The 23,367-nt window shown below is 44.7% G+C and overlaps 1 protein-coding gene across 9 annotated transcripts in view; it reads left to right on the top strand.

The window, feature by feature from the left end:
- Nucleotides 1-23,367, top strand: part of MEF2A (myocyte enhancer factor 2A) — a 243,760-nt gene that overhangs the window by 169,300 nt on the left and 51,093 nt on the right. For 5 of the 9 annotated variants that reach the window (XM_040342336.1, XM_040342337.1, XM_040342335.1 and 2 more), the window contains exons 4-5: nucleotides 12,876-12,992; nucleotides 13,061-13,198. In XM_040342336.1, the coding sequence (XP_040198270.1) occupies nucleotides 12,876-12,992; nucleotides 13,061-13,198 (255 nt within the window). The remainder of the gene's footprint in view (nucleotides 1-12,875; nucleotides 12,993-13,060; nucleotides 13,199-23,367) is intronic. The other 4 variants (XM_040342342.1, XM_040342339.1, XM_040342340.1 and 1 more) reach the window with 2 other exon arrangements.

Genomic DNA, 23,367 nt, shown 5'->3' with positions numbered 1-23,367 from the left:
CTGTCTGCCAGCGACCCGTGATCTTTCCTCAGAGAGCCAGAACATGGATCTGCCAATTTAAAAGGACAGATCCCTGTTCTGTCAGGGAAGTAGGGAGAGAGCGCCTGTTCCTAGTGATCAGGAACAGCGATCTCTCTCTACTCCCTTGTCTTTACCTTCCCCCAATAGTTAGAAACCCCTCCCCTTGATCGCCCCCTAGTGTTAACCCCTTCCCTGTGACATTTATACAGAAATCAGTGGCTATTTTTATCTCTGATCGCTGTATAAATGTCAATAGTCCCAAAAAAAGTGTCCGATCTGTCTGCCGCAATGTCGCAGTCCCAGCAAAAAATTGGCGATCACTGCCATTACTAGTAAAAAAAAAAAAAAGAAACTTCTCTCCCTATTTTGTAGAGGCTATAACTTTTACGCAAACCAATCAATATACACTTGGTTTGTTTTTATGGAGGGGATTTTTATCATAGCAAAAAGTAAAAAATATTGTGTTTTGGGGTTTTTTTTTTCGCTTTTTTTAGGTTATAGCAGAGGTCTCCAAACTTTCTAAACAAAGGGCCAATTTACTGTCCTTCAGGCTTTAGAAGGGCCGAGCGTTGGTGTCAGTATAAGAAATGGTGCCTCATCCTTGGTGTGGGTAGGAGGAATAGTGCCCCATCCTTGGTGTCGATAGGAATAAATAGTATCCCAACATTGGTGTCAGTAAGAAGAATAGTGCTCCATTGTTGGTCAGTGGGAATAGTGCCTTATCATTGGTGTCATTGGGGGGAATAATACCCCATCATTGGTTTCAGTAGAAAGAGTAGTGCCCCATCCTTGGTGTCAATGGGAGGAATAGTGCTCCAAGGGCCACATTAAAGCAAGCAAAGGGCCACATCTGGCCCCCGGGCCGCAGTTTGGAGACCACTGGTTTATAGTGCAAAAAAATAAAAACACGCAGTGGTGATCAAATGCCACCAAAAGAAATCTCTTTTTGTGGGGGAAAAAATTACATACATTTTGTTTGTGTACAACGTCACATGACCGTGCAGTTGCCAGTTAAAGCGACGCAATTGTCCTTAAAAAGCGACTCAGTGCCCTATTGCAAAAAATGGCCTGGTCATTAAGGGGGTAACTCCTTCTGGTCCTTAAGTGGGTGAGCGTAGATTGCTGTCTGTCCAACTGCAAGCACATCTAAATGCAAAGTTACCAGTCCTTTGATGTGATGGCTGTATTGGCTTTCTTTTTTTGGCTTTTTCCCTTAACCGCTTCCAGACCACCCCATGTACATTTACTGCAGCAGGGCAGCCCTTCAGGGCAAAATCACTTACCTGTACATGATTTATGTTGCTGGTCTGGGGCACGTGCGGCGCATAGTCAAAGCGCCCCTCCCACAGTTTAAAAGCAGCTCCCTGTTCCAACATGACTGCGCACCAGTGCCCAAAGCAAGGTCCATAAAGGTATGGATGAGAGAGTTTGGGGTGGAGGAACTTTACTGGCTTGCACAGAGTCCTGAGCTCAACCCGATAGAACACCTTTGGAAAGAATTAGAGTGGAGACTGCGAGCCAGGTCTTCTCATCCAACATAGACACACTCCTAAACCTTGTGGACAGTCTTCCCAGAAGAGTTGATGCTGTTATAGCTGCAAAGGGTGGGCCAACTCATGTGGGTGTAAAGGCAGGTGTCCCAATACTTTTGACAATATAGCGTATGTTACACCAGAGGGAGAGAATAGAAAATACAGAGCTCCCCATTGTCTAAACCAAGAGTTATACAAATACAGAGGCCAATATAGCTTCCCGGTGAAAGGGTTCATGGGTGCACAGTACAAAGCAGGGAAGGGTTGTAGACCCATCAGTATTCCTCTGTTAAAGGGGTTGTAAACCTTTGTGTTCTTTCACCATAATGCATTCTATGCATTAAGGTGAAAAAACACCTTGCAGTGTCTGGTCCCCCCGTTTTACTTCTCTAAACCCCGTCGCTCTCTCCACAGCTTCTCTGCTCTTCATTGGATTTTTTGATAGCAGCGCAGCCATTGGCTCCCGCTGCTGTGTCAATCAAATCCAATGACACGGGCGCCGGGGGCGAGTCATACACTCGGTAGCGATGGACGCCAAGTGTATGACACAGGAGCACGCCCGAAATGTAACCCCACCCCCCCCCCCCGGAGAGAGCTTCCCTGAGGGGGTTATCTATTGCGGGGAGGAGCCGCGAGAGCCGCAGTGGGACCCCAGAACAGGAGGATCAGGGCCACTCTGTGCAAAACGAACTGCACAGTGGAGGGAAGTATGACATGTTTATTTTAAAAAAAAAAACACTGAACCTTTAGTGTCACTTTAACCAGCAGATAGGAGTCACCACATAGGTGGAAGTGGGGAACTCATAAACCACCAGTTTATTTTGTGGTGCCTTTAGAACGAAGAATTGTAAAAATTGACACTCAATTTGGAATCGGGCAGAATCGCTGTGATTATGCTTGCAATTTCAGATTGCCAAGGTTGAATGGGGCTTGAGTGTTGAATGTGGTTTTATTGTCCTTTTTATAATTATGTTTTGCTTTGTCCGTTTAAGATTCTTTGCGGTAAAAGCAAGGAAGCATAAAAACCTCTGTAGCCATGAATTGTTTTTTTCTACAAGTGAATTTTAGTTTTATTTTTTTAGTAAAGCGAATTAATATGCAGGCAGTCCCCGGGTTACAAACAAGATGGGTCCTGTAGGTTTGTTGTTAAGTTGAATTTGTATGCAAATTCGAACTAGTACAATTTATTTATTTTTAGCGGTGCTATACCGTTGGAATTGTCGCAGTATTTGGCCGCTAACGGCAGATGACAGGGTGATCCCTGCACACAGTTGGCAGATGACAGGCACCACCCTGTCAGATCTACGCTCTTCCCTTTGGGGGGGGGGGGGGGGGTCAGATGAACACGGACCGTCTGTCCATGTTCATCCGATCCGCTCTGCAGACGGATGATAAAATAGGGTTTTCCTCCATCTGCAGAAACGGAGCATAGCGGACACCCGCTATCTTATAGGGATACATGTATTAACCCCCACTAGTGCAGAGGCGCATTGCCGGCGGTATTACCGCGGTGTCCCATTGTTTTCAATGGGAAGGAGCGGTGAAGGAGTGGTATACACACCGCTCCTCTCACCGCCAGCCCTCGGGCTTTCACATTGAGAATGCTGGGGCAGGAGTATTCCAGGCGTTATTTATGCGCTATTTTTAGTGCTAAAACGCCTGAAATGCGCCTCAGTGTGAAAGGGGCATTAGTGGGGATCGCTCCGTTGATCCCCCACTGAGTTGGCAGATGACAGGGTGGTCCCTGCACACTGTGAATTTTGCTGTGAAAATGACAATGGTCCCAAAAATGTGTCAAAATTGTCCGAAGTGTCCGCCATAATGTCGAAAAAAATCGCTGATCGCCGCCAATAGAAGTAAAAAAAAAAATTTGATAAAAATGCAGAAAAACTATGCCCTATTTTGTAAACGCTATAAATTTTGCGCAAACCAATCGATAAACACTTATTGCGATTTTTTTTACCAAAAATAGGTAGAAGAATACGTATCGGCCTAAACTGAGGAAAAAAAATGTTTTTATATATGTTTTTGGGGGATATTTATTATAGCAAAAAGTAAAAAATATTGCATTTTTTTCAAAATCGTCGCTCTATTTTTGTTTATAGCGCAAAAAATAAAAACCGCAGAGGTGATCAAATGCCACCAAAAGAAAGCTCTATTTGTGGGGAAAAAAGGACCCAATTTTGTTTGGGAGCCACGTCGCACTACCGCGCAATTGTCTGTTTAAAGCGACGCAGTGCCGAATCACAAAACCTGGCCTGGGCATTTAGCTGCAAAATGGTCCGGGGCTTAAGTGGTTAAAGCAATATTTTCTTGTCATTTTTTCAAATGACAATTTTTTTTTTTATTTTTTTTTTTTGCATTTTAGTCTATGAGATCTGAGGTCTTTTTGACCCCAGATCTCATATTTAGGAGGACCTGTCATGCTTTTTTCTATTACAAGGGATGTTTACATTCCTTGTAATAGGCATAAAAGTGACCCCCTTTTTTTTTTGTGTGTGAAAATTAATAAAATAAAAATAAAACAAAACATTTTTTTTAAAGCACCCCGTCCCTAGCCCTAGACCTCCTCTGTAACTCAAAACATGCAACCTATAGAATTTTTTAAACGTCTGCTATGGAGATTTTTAAGGGTAAAAGTTTGACGCCATTCCACGAGCGGGCACGATTTTGAAGCGTGACATGTTGGGTATAATTTTACTCGGCGTAAAATTTTCTTTCACAATATAAAAAAAAATTGGGCTAACTTTACTGTTGTCTTATTTTTTTAATTAAAAAAAGTGATTTTTTTTCCCAAAAAAAGTGCGCTTGTAAGACCGCTGTGCAAATACGGTGGGACAAAAAGTATTGCAATGACCGCCATTTTATTCTCTAGCATGTTAGAAAAAAGATATATAATGTTTGGGGGTTTTAAGTAATTTTCTAGCAAACAAAAATGTTTTAATCTTGTAAACACCAAATCTGAAAAACAGGCAAGGTCCTTAATTGGTTAAGAACTTTCCTATGTTATCTGAGCAATTATTCATGCTCCATACAGGAAAACCTTGGCAGTTCACTCAAGAGGCTCTCCGTCCATGTATGTATGGTGTCTTAAAGTGGAGTTCCACCCAAAAATGGAACTTCTGCTTTTTGGAATCCCCCTCCGGAGTCACATTTGACACCTTTCAAGGGGGAGGAGGGAGCAGATACCTGTGTAATAGCGTTATTTCCTCCCACTTCCGGGCATAGATCACTGCAGTGACCTACGCCACGCCCGGCGCCTACATACCCCCCCCCGTTGTCTTCTGGGTGACACGCGAGTCGCACATGCGCAGTAGGGAACCAGGAAGTGAAGTCCTGATTCCCTAACCGAAAATGGCAGGGGTGACGACCGAGAGCCGAGGGAGAGATCGGCTTCCGGTGCCAACATCGCGGGCACCCAGGACAGGTCCTAATATTAAAACTCGGCAGCTTCAATATTTGTAGCTGCTGACTTAATTTTTTTCGGAGGAACTCCGCTTTAAGCTGCAGATTTGTAGGGGGGGGGGGCTGGAGACATTTTGGGCCAGATTCTCGTAGACTGGCTTAAAAATGCGGCGGCGTAACGTATCTCATTTACGTTACGCCGCCGCAATTTTTACGGGCAAGTGCTTGATTTACAAAGCACTTGCCTGTAAAGTTGCGGCGGCGTAGCTTAAATCTTCCAGCGCAAGCCAGCCTAATTCAAATGATCCGGGTAGGGGGCGTGGATCATTTAAATTAGGCGCGTTCCCGCGCCGAATGTACTGCGCATGCGCCGTCCCTAAAATTTCCCGACATGCATTGCGCTAAATGACGTCGCAAGGACGTCATTGGTTTCGACGTTAACGTAAATGGCGTCCATCCCTATTCACGGATGACTTACGCAAACAACGTAAATTTTTAAATTTCGACGCGGGACAGGGGCAGGCAGGGGCAACTTTACGCGACGCAAATCGTACGTAAACGTGGTATCTTCACTGCGTCGGCCGGTCGTACGTTCGGGAATTCGCGTATTTTGCTAATTTGCATACTCGATCGGGAAAACGACGGAGGCGACACCTAGCGGTGGGAAAAAAAATTACATTTAAGATCCGACAGCGTAAGAGCCTTACCCCTGTCGGATCTAATGGTTATCTATGCGTAACTGATTCTAAGAATCAGTCGCATAGATACGACGGCCCAGATTAGGACCTAATGGTTATCTATGCGTAACTGATTCTAAGAATCAGTCGCATAGATACGATGGCCCAGATTAGGACTTACGACGGCGCACATGGCGTTGCGCCGTCGTAAGCCCTTTCAGAATCTGGACCTTGGTCTCCAGGTCAAAATATAAAAATATTGCCACATAAAATCCAAAAACGTAAAATCTAGTCAACTCGCATGGAGTGAGATAGCCGGAGAGTCTGGAGCTGACGTTGCGCCGCCTTGCGATCCCGGGTCGGCAGCAGCTGTATGTTTTGTATATGGGCGCTTCACTATTTGTTTTTTCAAAAAGAATTCTCTCCCAATGCATACAGCAATCGGCATGTTTGTTTTGGCGTATGTAAAAGGTGGAGACCGGTGTAAAGTAAAAAGCTTCTACATATAAGCGAGCTTGACAAAATGATGCGTTTGACATGTGCAGTCTCACATGCGGCGGTGTTCTCTTACACCATGAGCCGCGTACCCGAGCGAGAAATATAATAGCTTGGCTGAATTGCTAAGATGGTCACAATGTGCCTGGCATTAAGTGGGGACTGCCAGCGGGGCGGGGGTTAACAATAACAAGCAGATAAGGTGACCAAAGATTACTGACAGCCCCGGGGAAGGTTTTGGAGGAGAGCAACATCCGACCTTCAAAGGCTAAAACAACAGCTCCATGTATGGCCGTGTCCGCGCTCTTGCCCACCTGATTGGCCGGGCCCCCCCTCCGCTCGGAACAGTGACAGGTGCTGGAGGAAGCTACACCTGTTCCTACATGTGCTGATCTAGCGAGGTTTGGGAGACACACAACACATGCCAACGTAATGCGAGACGAACTTGCTGGACATTTTAGCTAATGATCACCTCCAACCTGCCACAAATTAACCAATTATAGTGTATGATTACAAAACATTTAAGCATGGTCTGCAGAAAGTAACGACTCTGGACCGTTCTTTAGCCCTATAGGTTGAGCTGAGTCCCGTAGAGGAAGGGGTCAAGGCAGAACTGCTTACTATACATTAAGAGTTTATTGTAGGACAAGATCGGTAACTGTATTCTGGATATTTATTTGATTATTAACCAGAAGATTGTATAGCGTTAGTTATTAATGGTCCTAATTCTATTAGAGTTAGTTCTGCTGAGCTGTGTTTGTTTTTCAGAATCGTGTGTTGGGAGTAGATTACAGTAGAGTAATGGTTTTGCTCGGTGCAGAAGATTAGGCGGTGTTTTTCTGGCAGCCTGTGGTGTGGCTGAAGCAAGTGATGGGTGGTTATCTGGCCGGTGACTCGATGGATGAGTCAAAGCAGGCACTGAAATTATCTGGTCTAGCCCAGTATGATTGGCTGTGTGTGATGTACAGTGGGGATCGAAAGTTTGGGCACCCCAGGTAAAAATGTGTATTAATGTGCATAACGAAGACAAGGAAAGACGGAAAAATCTCCAAAAGGCATCGAATTACACATTGGACATTCTTATAATATGTAAAAAAAAAGTTAGATTTTATTTCCATCATTTACACTTTCAAAATTACAGAAAACAAAAAAAATGGTGTCTGCAAAAGTTTGGGCACCCTGCAGAATTTATAGCATGCACTGCCCCCTTTGCAAAGCTGAGACCTGCCAGTGTCATGGATTGTTCTCAATCATCGTCTGGGAAGACCAGGTGATGTCAATCTCAAAAGTTTTAAATGCCCAGACTCATCTGACCTTGCCCCAACAATCAGCAGCATGGGTTCTTCTAAGCAGTTGTCTAGAAAACTGAAAGTGAAAATAGTTGTCGCTCACAAAGCTGGAGAAGGCTATAAGAAGATAGCAAAGCGTTTTCAGATGTCAATATCCTCTGTTCGGAATGTAATTAAGAAATGACAGTCATCAGGAACAGTGGAAGGTAAAGCAAGATCTGGAAGACCAAGAAAAATATCAGACAGAACAGCTCGCAGGATTGTGAGAAAAGCAATTCAAAACCCACATTTGACTGCACGATCCCTCCAGAAAGATCTGGTACACACTGGAGTGGTACACTATTCCACTATAAAGAGATACGGCTCCCTAGCCGTAGGTCCCCCGGACATCAAACTTTGCACACTTGTAGAGGAAGTTTGGGGACCCGGTACTGGCTGGCCATAGGTCCCCTGGACCCCAAAGTCCGGAGATCAGGTGCAAAAAGGTGACTCGAGTATAAGCCAATGGGGGCATTTTCAGCACAAAAAAATGTGCTGAAAAACTCGGCTTATACTCGAGTGTATATATGGTAGATTTTGTAGGTGCAAAAATGTTGCATTTCTATCTAGTGCTAGATGAAACCCTTTCTAGTTATGTATGTGCCATCCTAAATTGACTGTATTTATATACCGATCAGCCATACTATTATGATCATGGACGGGTAAAGTGAATACCATTGAATATGTCGTGACAATGGTACCTGAAAGTGAGTGGGATATATTGGGTGGCAAAGTTAACATGTCCCTGAAGTCGATGTGTTGAAAGCAATAAAAATATGCAAGGGTAAGGATTAGAACGACATTGAGGGCCAAATTGTAAAGACTAGACGACTCATCCATGCAAGTGGACAATCTCTTATACTTACCTGCTCTGTACAATGGAATTGCCCAAAGCTGCCCTGATCCTCCTCTTCTCATGTCCTCTGTCGGTATTCATGGCTTCTCCTCTCGATCTTTTCCGTACATAGGCAGTCAGTGTTGATGGGGGAATCCCTTCCAAAGCAATATTGTGTTCTACCAACAGGGAGCCTTCTCTCCCAGTAGAACACAATGATTATCCCGAAAGCATGCATTTTATTAACTCAAGATATCTCATAAAAGGTATCACTTAAACGCTAAACTTTCTACATTAATCAGTGACTAATGGTAAAGCTCTCTACAGTAGATGTTGCCGAGAATGTGTTTCTAGCACGACAGCATCGCGCTGATTCTCGGCGACATGGTGCCGACATCTCGCACTCGCTGGAATAGACAAAGCACATTCCAGCGAGCGCGTCATAGAAGCGACGGGATCCGACTTGGATTCCCGCCAATTCTAGCTGCGGCATTCGGTATGCATTCCCGAGAGGGAGAACTCCACGCCAATTTTTAAATAAAAAAACGACATGGGTTCCCCCCCAGGAGCATACCAGGCCCTTAGGTCTGGTATGGGTTGTAAGGAGACCCCCCCCCCCTACGCTGAAAAACCGACATAGGGGGGTCCCCCTACAATCCATACCAGACCCGTATCCAAAGCACGCTACCCGGCCGGCCAGGAAAGGAGTGGGGACGAGCGAGCGCCCCCCCCCCCCCTCCTGAGCCGTACCAGGCCGCATGCCCTCAACATGGGGGGGTTGGGTGCTCTGGGGCAAGGGGGCACACTGCGGGGCCCCCTAACCCAGAGCACCCTGTCCCCATGTTGATAAGGACAGGGCCTCTTCCCGACAACCCTGGCCGTTGGTTGTCGGGGTCTGCGGGCGGGGGGCTTATCGGAATCTGGGAGCCCTTGAGGGTAGGGACTGATATGAATGTACATTGTATATGTAAAGCGATGTGTAAATTGACGGCGCTATATGAGTTCCAACTAATAATATTAGTCGTGGATAGAGTAGGGATGAGAGAGAACTTCTGTCTACCAGGATTTAATTTCTGCTGGAGAGGAGGCGAATCCTCCCCATGGGGACAAAGACAGCAATAAAATGGGGCAAAGGTTTTAACCAATTAAAAAAAACTGGCCTTGGCTGGACTTTCCATAGTGGTTCGTGTGAAAATCTATCTCCTATCTTTTGTATATATATAACATGGTCTCAAATAGGCCTCAGAACAAGTGTCAGAGTTGATTGCTCAAAATTTCAGGGGGCTGAGAAATCCTAGTGCAACTTCTTTCCTAAATGAGTGGTAGTTTGATTGCTGTAGATATGTTCTTGATTCTGTTGGTAACTTGCTTGATGAATTTCCCTCATTGGCTACAGTAGTAAACACCCATGGGCGTCCTGTATAAATGCTTCTACAGACTGTTGATAGGAGTGTGTCTATTCAGTTATTGACTGCTTGTGTCTGTTACTGCAGGGTGGTGATCTGCACCCATAGCAGCACCTCACAAAAATTAATACTGTGGGGTTTATATATACATGAAATAGGAACACCACTATGTACTCCAAGTCTGGGTCGCAACACCCTTAGCGTTGATGCATTAGAAATGTGCAAGGTACGGGCACTGCAGCATGGGTAGAGGAGCTAAAAGTCATTTTACTTATTTTTATATATTTTAAGTATCCAAAACAAAGAACAATTTTGTCTGTAGGTGTCCTTTTAAAGGTAACCTGTCATGAGAGGAACATGGAGGCTTTCATTTTTAGAACTGTCCTTTTTCAGGTTGTTGGGTGCCATGCTAACTTCTCTAACTAATATACTTTAAATTAGAGCTGCACGATTAAATTGTCAAGAATCGTTATCGCGATTTAATTTTTCCCCCCGATCTTTCTATGCAGAGAATTCTCTCTGCTCTGCGGAAGCCGTCAAAAGAGAGGAAGAAAAAAACTGGACAGTCTGTCAAGTATCACAACATTCTTTGGCGGTGCAACGTTAAGTCTAAACATTGTAACAATTTGTCCTTTACGTCAAAGGAATAGACTTTTGTGTGTAAATGAGGAAAGTTTAACCGCTTAAGCCTCGTACACACGGGCCAGAATCTCGTCAGGAAAATAACGTTGTTTTTCCTGACGAGATTCTTGGCCAGAATCTCTTGCCGCCCGAGTGTACACACTCCATTCAAAAGAACCACAGTTCTTTTGAAAGGCAAGAACGCGGTGACGTCATCGCGTACGATGAGCAATGTGCTTGTCGCATTCGATGCCGTCGCCACCATCTTGCTTCACCCTACCTATGCCGTGGAAGCTACCCCGCATGCGGCAAAGTCATTTCGAGCATGCACGGGTTTCCACGCGACAGGTAAGTATACAGACGCTTGGGTTTCTCGTCGGGAAACAAGAATCTCGACGAGAAAATAGAGAGCAGGATCTCTATATTTCTCGTCGAGATTCTGGGCAGATTTCCAGACGAGAAACCTGAAAGCCTTGTACACACGCTCGGTTTACTCGGCAGCAGTTTTCTTGCTGGTTCTTGCCGAGAAAACCGAGCGTGTGTACGAGGCTTCAAACACTAAACCCTTTTCTGACATTTGTTAGTTTCAAGTAAAAATCTTTTTTTTTTGTTAGAAAATTACTTGGAACCCCAAAAAATATTATATATATATATTTAGGGGAACCAACAACTTTGAAAACGGCAACCTCACTGCATTATGCTGAACGGATATTAGTCACATGCGATGTTGTACTGTCAAATCACCAGACACTTTAGATACATTTTCATTAAGGCCCCTTCCACAGGGTCGGACCGTTCAGGTTCGCGGACAAAACTGACAGGCGGACCTTAACGCCCGCTCCATACATCTCTATGGAGCATCGGATGTCAGCGGAGACATGTCCGCTGACATCCGACCCGATCTGATCCGCTAAAATCAGACGGATGGCCATACGTCGCTACATACGTCCATGGCGTATCGGATCGGGTGAGATCTGATGAAAACGGACATGCTGTTACATATTTTTAGTAGAGACCCTAGAGAATAAAATTATGGTTGTTGCAATATTTTATGTTGCACTGTATTTGTGCAGCGGTCTTTCAAATGCAATTTTTCGGGAAAAATTACTTTAACCTCCTGGGACCCACGCTATAGTCAAATGACGGCTACAGCGCGGATCCCAAAATCCAACAGGATGTCAATTGACGTCCGCCCCTTTGGGCGTTCCCCACGCGCGCTCCAGAGCGCGCAGCGGGGAAACTCTGTGTTGGCCGTGTCCCTTGGACACAGCCAATTACAGATCGCCGCGAACGGCCAATCAGAGTGGCCGTTTACGATGCGATCTGTGCGGCCAATGAGAGATGATCTCATATGTAAACATATGAGATCATCTCTCATTGCCGTTTTACACAGAGACAGCGGTGCTGTCTCTGGAGAGGAGACCGATCTGTGTCCCTTGTACATAGAGACATAGATCGGTCACCTCCCCCCCCCAGTCACCCCCCTCCACCTACAGTTAGAACACTAATTAGGGTACACATTTAACCCCTTCCTCACCCCCTAGTGTTAACCCCTTCAATGCCAGTCACATTTATACTGTAATTAGTGCATATTTATAGCACTGATCGCAGTATAAATGTGAATGGCGCCAAAAATGTGTCAAAAGTGTCCGATGTGTCCGCCATAACGTCGCAGTCCCAATAAAAATCGCAGATCGCCGCCATTACTAGTAAAAAAAAAAAAATAATACAAAATAATAATTCTGTCCCCTATTTTGTAGGCGCTATAACTTTTGCGCAAACCAGTCGCTTATTGCGATTTTTTTTTTTTTTTTTTTTACCAAAAATATGTAGAAGAATACGTATCGGCCTAAACTGAGAAAAAAAGTGTTTTTATTTTTTTTAAATTGGGATATTTATTATAGAAACAAGTAAAAAATATTGTATTTTTTTCAAAATTGTCGCTCTTTTTTGTTTATAGCGCAAAAAATAAAAACCGCACAGGCGATCAAATACCACCAAAAGAAAGCTCTATTTGTGGGGAAAAAAGGACGTCAATTTTGTTTGGGAGCCACGTCGCACGACCGCGCAATTGTTAGTTAAAGCGACGCAGTGCCGGAAGCTGAAATTTCACCTGGGCAGGAGGGGGGTATATGTGCCCAGTAAGCAAGTGGTTAATGAATTAAAAAAACTAACCAGTTAAGTTAACCCAATTTTTTTGTATAATGTGAAAGATTTTACGTCGCGAGAATCGTTATTTTTATTTCAAGCAAAAAAAAAATTGTGATTCTCATTTTGTCAGAATCGTGCAGCTCTACTTTAAATCATTGTCCCAGAACAAGCATGCAGGTCAGGACCTTTGACTTTCCATATCTGCATATGTTCCAGTTCTAGACCTCTGAAAGTAAGAGGGTCGGCATAAAAGCCAATGAACTACCATTTTAGAAAAAGGTAAGTTAAGAAGTCTCCATGCATCTCTCATGAAGGGTCAGCTTAAAGGGGAGCACCCACTAAGACCTAGATTCTTCGTTCCCAGTTAGTGCAGTATGCGTGTGAACTTTCCAATTGTGTTTCAGACTCTCAAAAAGAAAGGCTTAGATGGTTGTGAAAGTCCAGATGCTGAGAGATACTTTGAGGAGGAGACATTCAGCAAACTAAATGAAGATAATGATTTTGTTTTCAAGCGAGATCCTGTAAGTATTGTTCACCCCCTTCCCTTATTTGTATGTGTTGATCCTTTTTATTGACTTCACTGTTTTAGGCTCTGAACAAGAAGGAACACAGAGGCTGCGACAGCCCGGACCCCGACGGCTCGTACATCCTGACCCCCCACACCGAGGAAAAGTACAAAAAAATTAATGAGGAATTTGATAATATGATGCGCAATCATAAAATTTCTGTGAGTACAAGAGCTTTTTCTAGATAATTGGAGAAGATCAGAAAAATGCCAGCCATTGATCCTTACATGCAAATGCCAAAGCAGAGCCTACTTTTTCATTTTTTTTTTTTTCTTGTATTTTGTGTGTGCCGTATAAACAGGGCTGCTGTTAGAAATCACGTGGCCCCGTACAGGCTACCTGACAGGGCCCCCCCAAAATATATCAAAACAATATTTTCACAAATGAAATACACTAAAATCATTATTAGCAGACACAAACAGAACAAGAGAACCTGTGTGAATTTGCCCTTTTTAAAATAGTTTTTAAAAATCTTTAAACTTTTTTTTTTTAAATAATTTTTTAAAGAATGTTCAAATATATTAAAATGTATTTTATTTTATAATTTGTTATTTTATACAAGACAGGTAAGCCAGCAGTGCCATGGGGGGGGGAGGGGCAGCAGAGTGACAGGGGGCACAGAGGGGGCATCAGAAGAAGGCAGAACAGGGAGGGGGGATCGGTGCAGGGGAAGTAATTCTGTAATTGCCCCTCCATCCGATCACAATGATTCCCTTTGCTGTCAGGGCCCCCCTGTTTGCCTGGGCCCCCTACAGGATGGCTGGTGCCCCCCCCCCCCCTATCAGCGGCCCTGCGTATAAATCTAAATGAGGGCATTTATTAAAAGTTGCCTGTCATGAGAGAAATATACTTTTTGATATCCTTCTGAAAAATGATAGTCTTATGCCGCGTACACACGATCATTTTTCAGCATGAAAAAAAACGTTGTTTTTCAGCATGTCGAAAAAACAACATTTTCCCAACTTCATCATTAAAACGACGTTGCCCACACACCATCGTTTTTAAAAAATTATCTAGCAAAGCGCGGTGATGTACGACGGCACTATAAAGGGGAAGTTCCATTCGCCTTTGGGCTGCTTTAGCCGATTTTGTGTTGGTAAAAGACAATTCGCGCTTTTCTGTCTGTTACAGCGTGATGAATGTGCTTACTCCATTATGAACGGTAGTTTTACCTGAACGAGCGCTCCCGTCTCATAACTTGCTTCTGAGCATGCACGGGTTTTTTACGTTGTTTTAGCCCACACACGATAATTTTTTACAACCCGAAAAACGACATTGTTTAAAACGACGTTAAAAAATGCAGCATGTTCGATTTTTTTTTTTGTTGTTTTTCAGGACCTGAAGCCCACACACGATCATTTTAAATGAAGTTTTTGAAAAACAACGTTTTTTTCATGCCGAAAAATGATCGTGTGTACGCGGCATTATGTCTGCCATGCTGTGCCTTTTTTAGTGCTGTCGCTCACTTGGAAAAAGTTTGCAGATTTATTGTGAGTATCCCTTATACCACCATCATGGCATGTTTACTTTAAAGGATAATGTTACCTTTGCAAAAAAAAATAAAAAAAATAAATGCACCTCTTTTTGCAGGTAAAAAAATGTGCATGTCTGTTTTTTTTTTTTTTTTTACTAGGTGCCTGGAAAACATTGTACCCATGATCAGTAGATTTGTGGGTGCAATGCTGGACTCCTGCAGACTGTCAGTGTAAGCTGTCTGCTCATACCTCATACTAGCAGGCAGTTACACACTGACAAGGAAGATACCATGAACTACCTAGAGAGCTCAACAGAGCCCCAATAGTTCATTGAGAACTACAAGCCAACAGCCACAAAGTTCTCCCATTCACAGAACTCTGCAAATTAACGTTCTCACTTCTGCAGCCGCTCCCCAATCTGCTGCCTCTAGTGACAGCAAGCTGGAGATCATCTCTCCAAACCCGCTGTCACTATTTTAAAAAGAAAAAAAAACGCTCCCGGGCAGGGTTTTTAAATGGTGACAGCGAGTTTAGGGAGAAAATCCCCTGCTCGCTGTCACTAGAGGCAGCAGATCGGGGAGCAGCTGTAGGATTGCGATCATGTTGCACTATATTGCCAAAAGGATTGGGACGCCTGCCTTTACACGCACATGAAATTTAATGGCATCCCAGTCTTAGGCCGTAGGGTTCAGCATTGAGTTAGCCCACCCTTTGCAGCTATAATACCTTCAACTCTTCTGGGAAGGCTGTCCACAAGGTTTAGGTGTGTCTATGGAAATGTTTGACCATTCTTCCAGAAGCGCATTTGTGAGGTCAGGCACTGATGGACGAGAAGGCGTGGCACACAGACTCTGCTCTAATTCATCCCAAAGGTGCAGGCCATTCAAGTTCCTTCACCCCAAACTGGCTCATCCATGTCTTTTTGGACCTTGCGCTGTGCACTGGTGCACAGTCATGTTGGAACAGGAAGGTGCCATCCCCCAACTGCTTCCATGAGGCTGGAAGCATAAAATTGTCCAACATGTCTTGGTATGCTGACACCTTAGGGGTGTCCTTCACTGGAACTAAGGGGGTCAAGCCCAACCCCTGAAAAACAACCCCACATCATAATCCCCCCCTCACCAAATGATTTGGACCAGTGCACAAAGCAAGTTCCATAAAGACATGGATGAGTGAGTTTGGGATGGAGGAACCTGACTGGCCTGCACGGAGTCCTGGCCCCAACTCGATAGAACACCTTTAGGATGAATTGGAGCAGAGACTGCGAGCCATGCCTTCTCGACCAATATCGGTGCCTGACTTCGCAAATGCGCTTCTGGAAGAACGGTCAAACACTCCCATAGACACACTCCTAAACCTTGTGGACAGCCTTCCCAGAAGAGTTGAAGCTGTTATAGCTGTAAAGGGTGGGCCAACTCAATATTGAACCCTACGGACTAAGACTGGGATGTCGTTAAAGTTCATGTGCGTGTAATGGTGTCCCAATACCTTTGACAATATAGTGTTCAATCCTAAAAATGGGGGAACATGTAACATTTTCTCAAAGGTGAACTTATCCTTTAAAACGTGCAGTATGGGTTGGGGGTCCAGCAGCAAACTCTGCCCCACAATGACATGAGTTGTGTATAGATTCATGGCAGGCAGTAGTATTGATGCAGCTAGAGCTAAAAGCACTGTATTGCACTACACGGGAGCAGACTTTCAATGTGGTAAAATGGTACTGGGCACCACTACACCCCTTAGAACAGCCTTAGAATCATACTTGGGTGGATGCAGCATCGGTCCGAACAGAAAGTTGGTGACTATCAAGTCACCGCTGTCTGCTTTGTCCCCCTGCACTCACTGGAGTGCTGGGCTGTGGAGGGGTGTGAGTTTCCGGCTCAGGCTCTTAGCAGAATGCTGAGAGGCTGCATCTGGTGCCGGTCCAGGCATGTGGGTGGATCCAAACCATATGGTCGCAATCTCTTCCGAGCCTGGACTGGCTCTGTGACGTCAGCTGACAGCGGGTCACAGGCGTGCAAAACGAACTGCAATCCTGTGATCCACGGGAGAAGCACAACCAAACAAGCTTTGGCTTTTTATCCCAGGGGAACATTGTTTACCCCAGGAGAATGGCAAATGTTTGTGTCCCAGGGAACCCCTGGTAAGATCTGTCGGGAGTCATTGGGAAAATGCCCCTTACATTGGTGGTGGTAAGTGGAAAGAATACCTCCATTTCAGGGGTGGCCATAATGACACACATGCCACCAATGTCGCCAAATGGTGTTGGACCCAGAAACATGCAGGCACCATCAGTTAACCACAGGTCAAGGAAGCTCTAGTTATACCTGGAGGGAACCCTATGGTTCCACAGAAAACTGGTTGAGAATGGCTGTCATAGAGGCTGTATGGGCTTTAACCACTTGAAGATCCCTTCACGCCCATATATACGTCGGCAGAATGGCACAGGCACGTACAGGTACGTCGCCTTTAAGCTCAGGACCTAGTCCTAGACCTAGTCCTGAGCTGCGGACCCGATCGCGGCCGGTGTCCCGCGATCGGGTCACAGGAGCTAAAGAACGGGGAGAGGCGAGTGAAAACAAACCTTCCCCGTTCTTCTCTGTGGCTTGTCACTGATCGTCTGTTCCCTGTCATAGGGAATGACGATCAGTGACGTCACGCGTCCAGCCACGCCCCCCTACAGGAAGAAACGCACAATAGGACACACTTAACCCCTTTAGCGCCCCCTAGTGCTTAACCCCTTTACTGCCATTGTCATTTTCACAGTAATCGGTGCATTTTTATAGCACTTTTCGCTGTGAAAATGACAATGGTCCCAAAAATGTGTCCGATGTGTCCGCCATAATGTCGCAGTCACGAAAATGATCGCCGCCATTACTAGTAAAAAAACAAACGCTTATTGCGATTTTTTTATTTTTTTTAAAAAATATGTAGAAGAATACGTATCGGCCTAAACTGAGGGAAAAAAAAATGTCTTTCGATATTTTTGGGGGATATTTATTATAGTAAAAAATACTAAACATTTTTTTTAAATTGTCACTCTATTTTTGTTTAAAGCGCAAAAAAAACAAAACGCAGAGGTGATCAAATACCACCAAAAGAAATCTCTATTTGTGGGGAAAAAAGGACGCCAATTTTGTTTGGGAGCCATGTCGCACGACAGCGCAATCGTCCGTTAAAGCGGCGCAGTGCCGAATCGCAAAAAGGGGCCAGGTCCTTTACCTGCATAATGGTCCCCGGCTTAAGTGGTTAAAGGCCAAGTTCCCCTTTTGGAGCATGTTACACCCGTATTTAGGGTGTAACGTGTGACATGCACCAGCAGACTAAATCAAAATGTATGTCTAAAGTGTCTGGGGATTTGACAGTACAACATCTCATGTGACTAGCATCCGTTAACCCAACTCCTGGTCACCAGAACACAGTGAGGTTGCCGTTTCCAAAGTTGTTGGTTCCCCTAAATATTTGCTTAGGTGACACAAATAGCTACTTTTTACCAAAAGGTATAAAACACTTTCTAAAACAGAAGGTAGTTGCAAGTCTCACTTATTACAAAATAAGGGGACCTCATTTGAGGGTCTTTTTACACTGTTGCTCAGTCTAAAGCCTCGTACACACGATCGGATTTTCTGACAACAATTGTGTGATTTGTCGGATAACCGATCGGACAATTGTTGTCGGAAAAAAAGCCAAAGTACAAAAACGCATGCTCCGAACCAGTGCTAACCATGAGACAATGGGGTAGATTCAGGTAGCAATTGCCTCTGCGTAACCATAGTTACGCAGCGCAATTGCTTACTTGCGCCGGCGTCTCGAATGCTCCTGATTCAGGAACCTCGATACGCCGACTGCAGCCTAAGATATGACTGGCATAAGGCTCCTTATGCCGTCGTATCGTAGGCTGCATTCTTACGATGGCCGCTAGGGGGCGTTCCCGTAGTGGTCAGCGTATAGTATGCAAATTGCATACTAACGCCGATTCACAACCCTACACGAGCCCTGTGTACGCAGTTTACGTCGTTTCCGTTCGTCGGGTTCCGCGTAAGGCTGCTCCTGCTATTAGCAGGGGCAGCCAATGCTATGTATACCCGTCGTTCCCGCGTCGCAAATTAAAAATTTAACGTCGTTTGCGTAAGTGAATCGTGAATGGTGCTGGACGCCATTTACGTTCACTTTGAAGCAAATGACGTCCTTGCGACGTCATTTGCCGCAATGCACGTCGGGAAAGTTTCCCGACGGAGCATTTCTTACTACGCTCCCTATGGGATCATTTAAATTATGCGCGCTTACGCCGGGCAGTTTTCGGGAGCGCTCACGCAAATTACGGAGCTACTGCTCCGTGAATCAAGTGTAGCGCAGGTAATTTACGGAGGAGCAGCGGCAAAACGGTACGCTGCGCCTCCGTAAGAAAAGCGCAAAGCTACCTGAATCTACCCCAATATTTGCAGAAGTTGCCCCAAGGGTGGCGCTAAAGAGCTGAAAAACAATGTAGTTTTGTTTGTTGGCTGAAAAAGTTCTGGCTTGTGTATGCAGAACAAGTTCACGGGGGCAACACCCTTCGCACAAAATTCCACAAATTTGTCCGATGGAAATCCGATTGTGTGTACAAGGAAAGAGCCCTTTCACACTGCCAGCACCACCGGGCATTGAGACTTTGCATTGGTCCATTACAAAAAAAAGGGTCACCAGTACACCTCTACTTCACCTTGCACAACCCTCTTTATCTTGGATTTTTATTAGAACGTTTCTGCCGTGCCATCGCAGTACTTTGTCCTTTTAGCTTGAAAGAGCCATGCCATGTGTGTCATATTAAATGTGAAAATGACTCTCATGCAGATGTAGAAGAATTCATTAGGGATATTCAGCTTGCCTCCTCGCAGTTTACTTTTTCTTTCCAGGAATGCAATTGCAATTATTTTCATAAACAGATGGCCTTTCTTCACAATCTGGCAACCTGTTGCTGAAATGTTAAGGTTGTTTTTGCCAATTATTTGTCTTTTTTTTTCAATTTGTTATATTGCTATGCTTACATGTTAATATGGTAGATTACACCACACCTGTACTGATGCCTATTTTTTTCTATTATAAAAGGCGGTGTAACTTTAGCAATGGATGTGCAGAGTCTTTGCCAGGGGCGGACTGACCATTAAGGCCCTCGGGCACTGCCCGGGGGCCCCATCAGGGTTGCCAGGCTCAGTAAAACCAGGGACAGTATGTAAAAATCTTTTTTTTTTTTTTTTTTTACATCTGTCCCTGATATGTCCAAAATCGACATGCTTTTGATGTGAAAATGCTGAGATTTTAGCTGACCCGCCTCTGCACTGCCTCCTGGCTTGGTGGCCATCTGTAAGCCCAGGGGGCCCCATAATCTTCTATTGCCCGGGGGCCCCATGAGTTGTCAGTCTGCCCCTGGTATTTGCTGATATAGCACCGTATGCAATGAATGTGCTCGACACATTTCCCTTATTTGTTTTTGTGAGCTATCCATGCACTAAAAGCAAAACTGTGCCCAGGCAATGAACATTTCAATATTTTTACATATTCTCATACCTCCCAACTTTTTGAAATGGGAATGAGGGACACCTATCAGCAAAAGTATGCAGGCATAGGACACACCCTTGCCACGCCCCCTTATAGGAGAATGAGCACCATGCCTTGGTTCCACCCCTACCCTCCTCCCAGCACCGCCCCTTTTAGAAAATGCAGAACCAAGTATTATTTTATTGTGCTGTGGTTTGTTGTAATTTGTATGGAGATTGTTGTTAAGAACTTCACTAAAATAGATCCCCTGTAGCCTGCAACAATGGACCTCCCCAGCAACATTAGCTCCCCACCAGCAATAAGAGTTCCACCCAGCAACAATAGATCCCCCTAGCAATAAAGGATCCTTCCTGGCAACAAAAGACCTCCCCCACAACAAATTAGCCCTCTAGTAACAATAGATTCACCCCAGTAACAATAGATTCACCCCAGTAACAATAGATCCACCCCAGTAACAATAGATCCACCAGCAGCCAGCATCAATAGACTCCTCTTTCGACCGTAGATACCTTCCCGTAACAATAAACCCCCCTTACTCACCGACAATGGATCTCCCAGCAGCCAACAACAATAGCAGCACACCCTACCACCTCTGCAATTACATATATTCAGCACTGGAGAGGCCGAAACTGTATTCCCCCTTGTTCCCGCTAAAAAAAAAGCACGGATAAGGTTTATTATTTGTACATGGCAGCATACTGTAGCTATGATAGTATTTGAGCACCTTAGGATTTGTTTAGGTTATGACATTTATGGATTTATTATGCAAAGCTGATCTGCCATTAAAGGAGGAGTTTTAAGGAGAAAGTTTTAATATTTAAGCATTCTATGCGTGTAGCAGCAATCCCAGCACACCCTAATTACTTACCTGAGCCCCATCTCTCTCCAGCGATGTCCCTGAGTGTCTCAGCAATCCGGGACTCTCCTCCTGATTGGCTTAGACACCGCAGTGGCGCCATTGGCTCCCGTGGCTGTCGGCCAATCAGGGGAGGGGGCGTGGCTTGGTTGGGGCACACGGAGCTGTGACTCGGGTGCCCCCACAGCAAGCTGCTTGCTGTGGGGGCACTCGATAGGAGGGGAGGGGCCAGGAGCAGCGCAGAGGGACCCGAGAAGAGGAGGATCCAGGCTGCTCTGTGCAAAACCAACTGCACAGAACAGTTAAGTATACCATTATACGTTTTTTAGTTTTTTAAAACAAGACTTTACAATCACTTTAATACTTTGGCCTGAATAAAGGCCAAATTACACTAGGCAGTAACAGTCACACATAACTTTTATGTGACCCGTTAATTATAAAATGTATCCTCCTCGAATAAAAAAACGAGTATCTTTCGTTGCATAGTGAATTTACATTGTATCATCAAATGTGTCGTTTTCTTCACGTCTAACTGGGGAGAAATTATCCTTTTTATTGGTAAAACACAAATCTATATTTTTAGCACTCTAATCAAATAATAAAGAGGTGCAAACTACAAACTCCACATAGTGTGTACATAAACAATTCTCCTGAGACTAGAGCTACAAGGTCAATTTATCTCTTACTACTAAGATTTTTCTACTTGAAACCTTGGGAATACAAATCTTATGTTCTCACACCATGTGTGCGTAGCTTGGGCGTGATCCTCAACACTGACCTGTCAATAAAGTAACATGTATCGGCTGCCATCAGGTCCTCCTCCTATCACCTCGGGATGTTAGAAAAATCAAACCTCTAATTCCAACAGAGGATCTGCTGAAACCATATCCATGCTTTGTAACATCCACATTGGATCCCTGTAGCATCCTCTACTATGTTCTCCCTAAGAAAGAACTGGTATATAGCATACCAGTGGCATAGCGTGGGTTGTCGGCACCCGGGGCAAGGCAAGTAATTTGCGCTCCCTAACTTGTAGGCTTTTAGCAACCCCCTGACTCCCTTCTTACAATAGTACTGACCAGCCTGACTCCTACACTTTCCACTACACTGGCCTAGCTGATTCCTACACTGACCTAGCTGATTCCTACACTGACCTACCTGATTCCTACACTAACCTACTTGATTCCTACACTGACCACTACAATAATCTACCCGATTCCTACACTGACCACTACACTAATCTACCCGATTCCTACACTGACCACTACACTAATCTACCCGATTCCAACACTGACCTACCAGACCACTACACTAACCTTATTCCAACACTGACCACTACACTAATCTACCCGATTCCTACACTGACCACTACACTAACCTACCTGATTCCTACACTGACCTACCAGACCACTACACTAACCTTATTCCAACACTGACCACTACACTAACCTACCTGATTCCAACACTAACCTACCTGATTCCAACACTGACCTACCTGACCACTACACTAACCTGATTCCAACACTGACCAACCTAACCACTACAGTAACCTACCTGACCACTACACTAACCTACCTGCTTCCTATACTGGCCACTACCCTGACCACTACATTACCTGATTCCTACACTGACCACTACACTAAACTGACCACTACACTACCACCAGCCGCAGGAACACAGGAAGTAAACATTAGGGGGACGGATCCGGCAGTGACGCACACTGCCTGGTGTGGGATTTCTCCCCCCTAAATGTTGCACCTGGGGCCACAGCCCCTCCGCACCCCCCACACTACGCCACTGTTGCATACAGTGGCCAGGCTATTTACCCACCAAGGCCATCACTGCCAGAACACCACAATGTTTCACTTTCTATGCTGCCTTTAAGTTATCTTTAAGGGTCAGCCTACTTATAGAAGAAGATTTTCACCGCTCCAGGTGAGCCCTATAGACAATCGGGGACGGTCGGATTACCAAGGTGCTGGCAATGCACGTAGCAGTAGCAATAGGAGAAAGGAGATGGACAGCCGCACTCCGAAATAACTTTTCAAAAAAGTTGTCTTTTATTTTCAAGCAGGAACATGCATAATCACCACAACCATAAACCAGGACAGCCGACTAGTTTCGCACTCTTGCTAGTGCTTAATGATTAAGCACTAGCAAGAGTGCAAAACTAGTCGGCTGCCCTGGTTTATGGTTGTGGTGATTATGCATGTTCCTGCTTGAAAATAAAAGACAACTTTTTTGAAAAGTTATTTCGGAGTGCGGCTGTCCATCTCCTTTCTCCTATTGCCTCAGCCTACTTCTAAACCCCTAAATAACTCTGGCTCAGAATATATTGAACAAGAATTTCAATGGCTTTTATTGACGATTACATAAAAGGGTAAGTTCACCTTTACAAAAAAAAATCTGTAAGGTGAACTTACCAAATGGAAAGCTCCGAAATGTCTCTCCTGACGAGGAA

The sequence above is a fragment of the Rana temporaria genome, chromosome 3 (genome assembly GCF_905171775.1).
Source record: "Rana temporaria chromosome 3, aRanTem1.1, whole genome shotgun sequence".
NCBI classification, from domain to species: domain Eukaryota; kingdom Metazoa; phylum Chordata; class Amphibia; order Anura; family Ranidae; genus Rana; species Rana temporaria.
The sequence above is the reverse complement of the archived record's forward strand: the minus strand, read 5'-3'. Positions and strand labels throughout refer to the sequence as shown.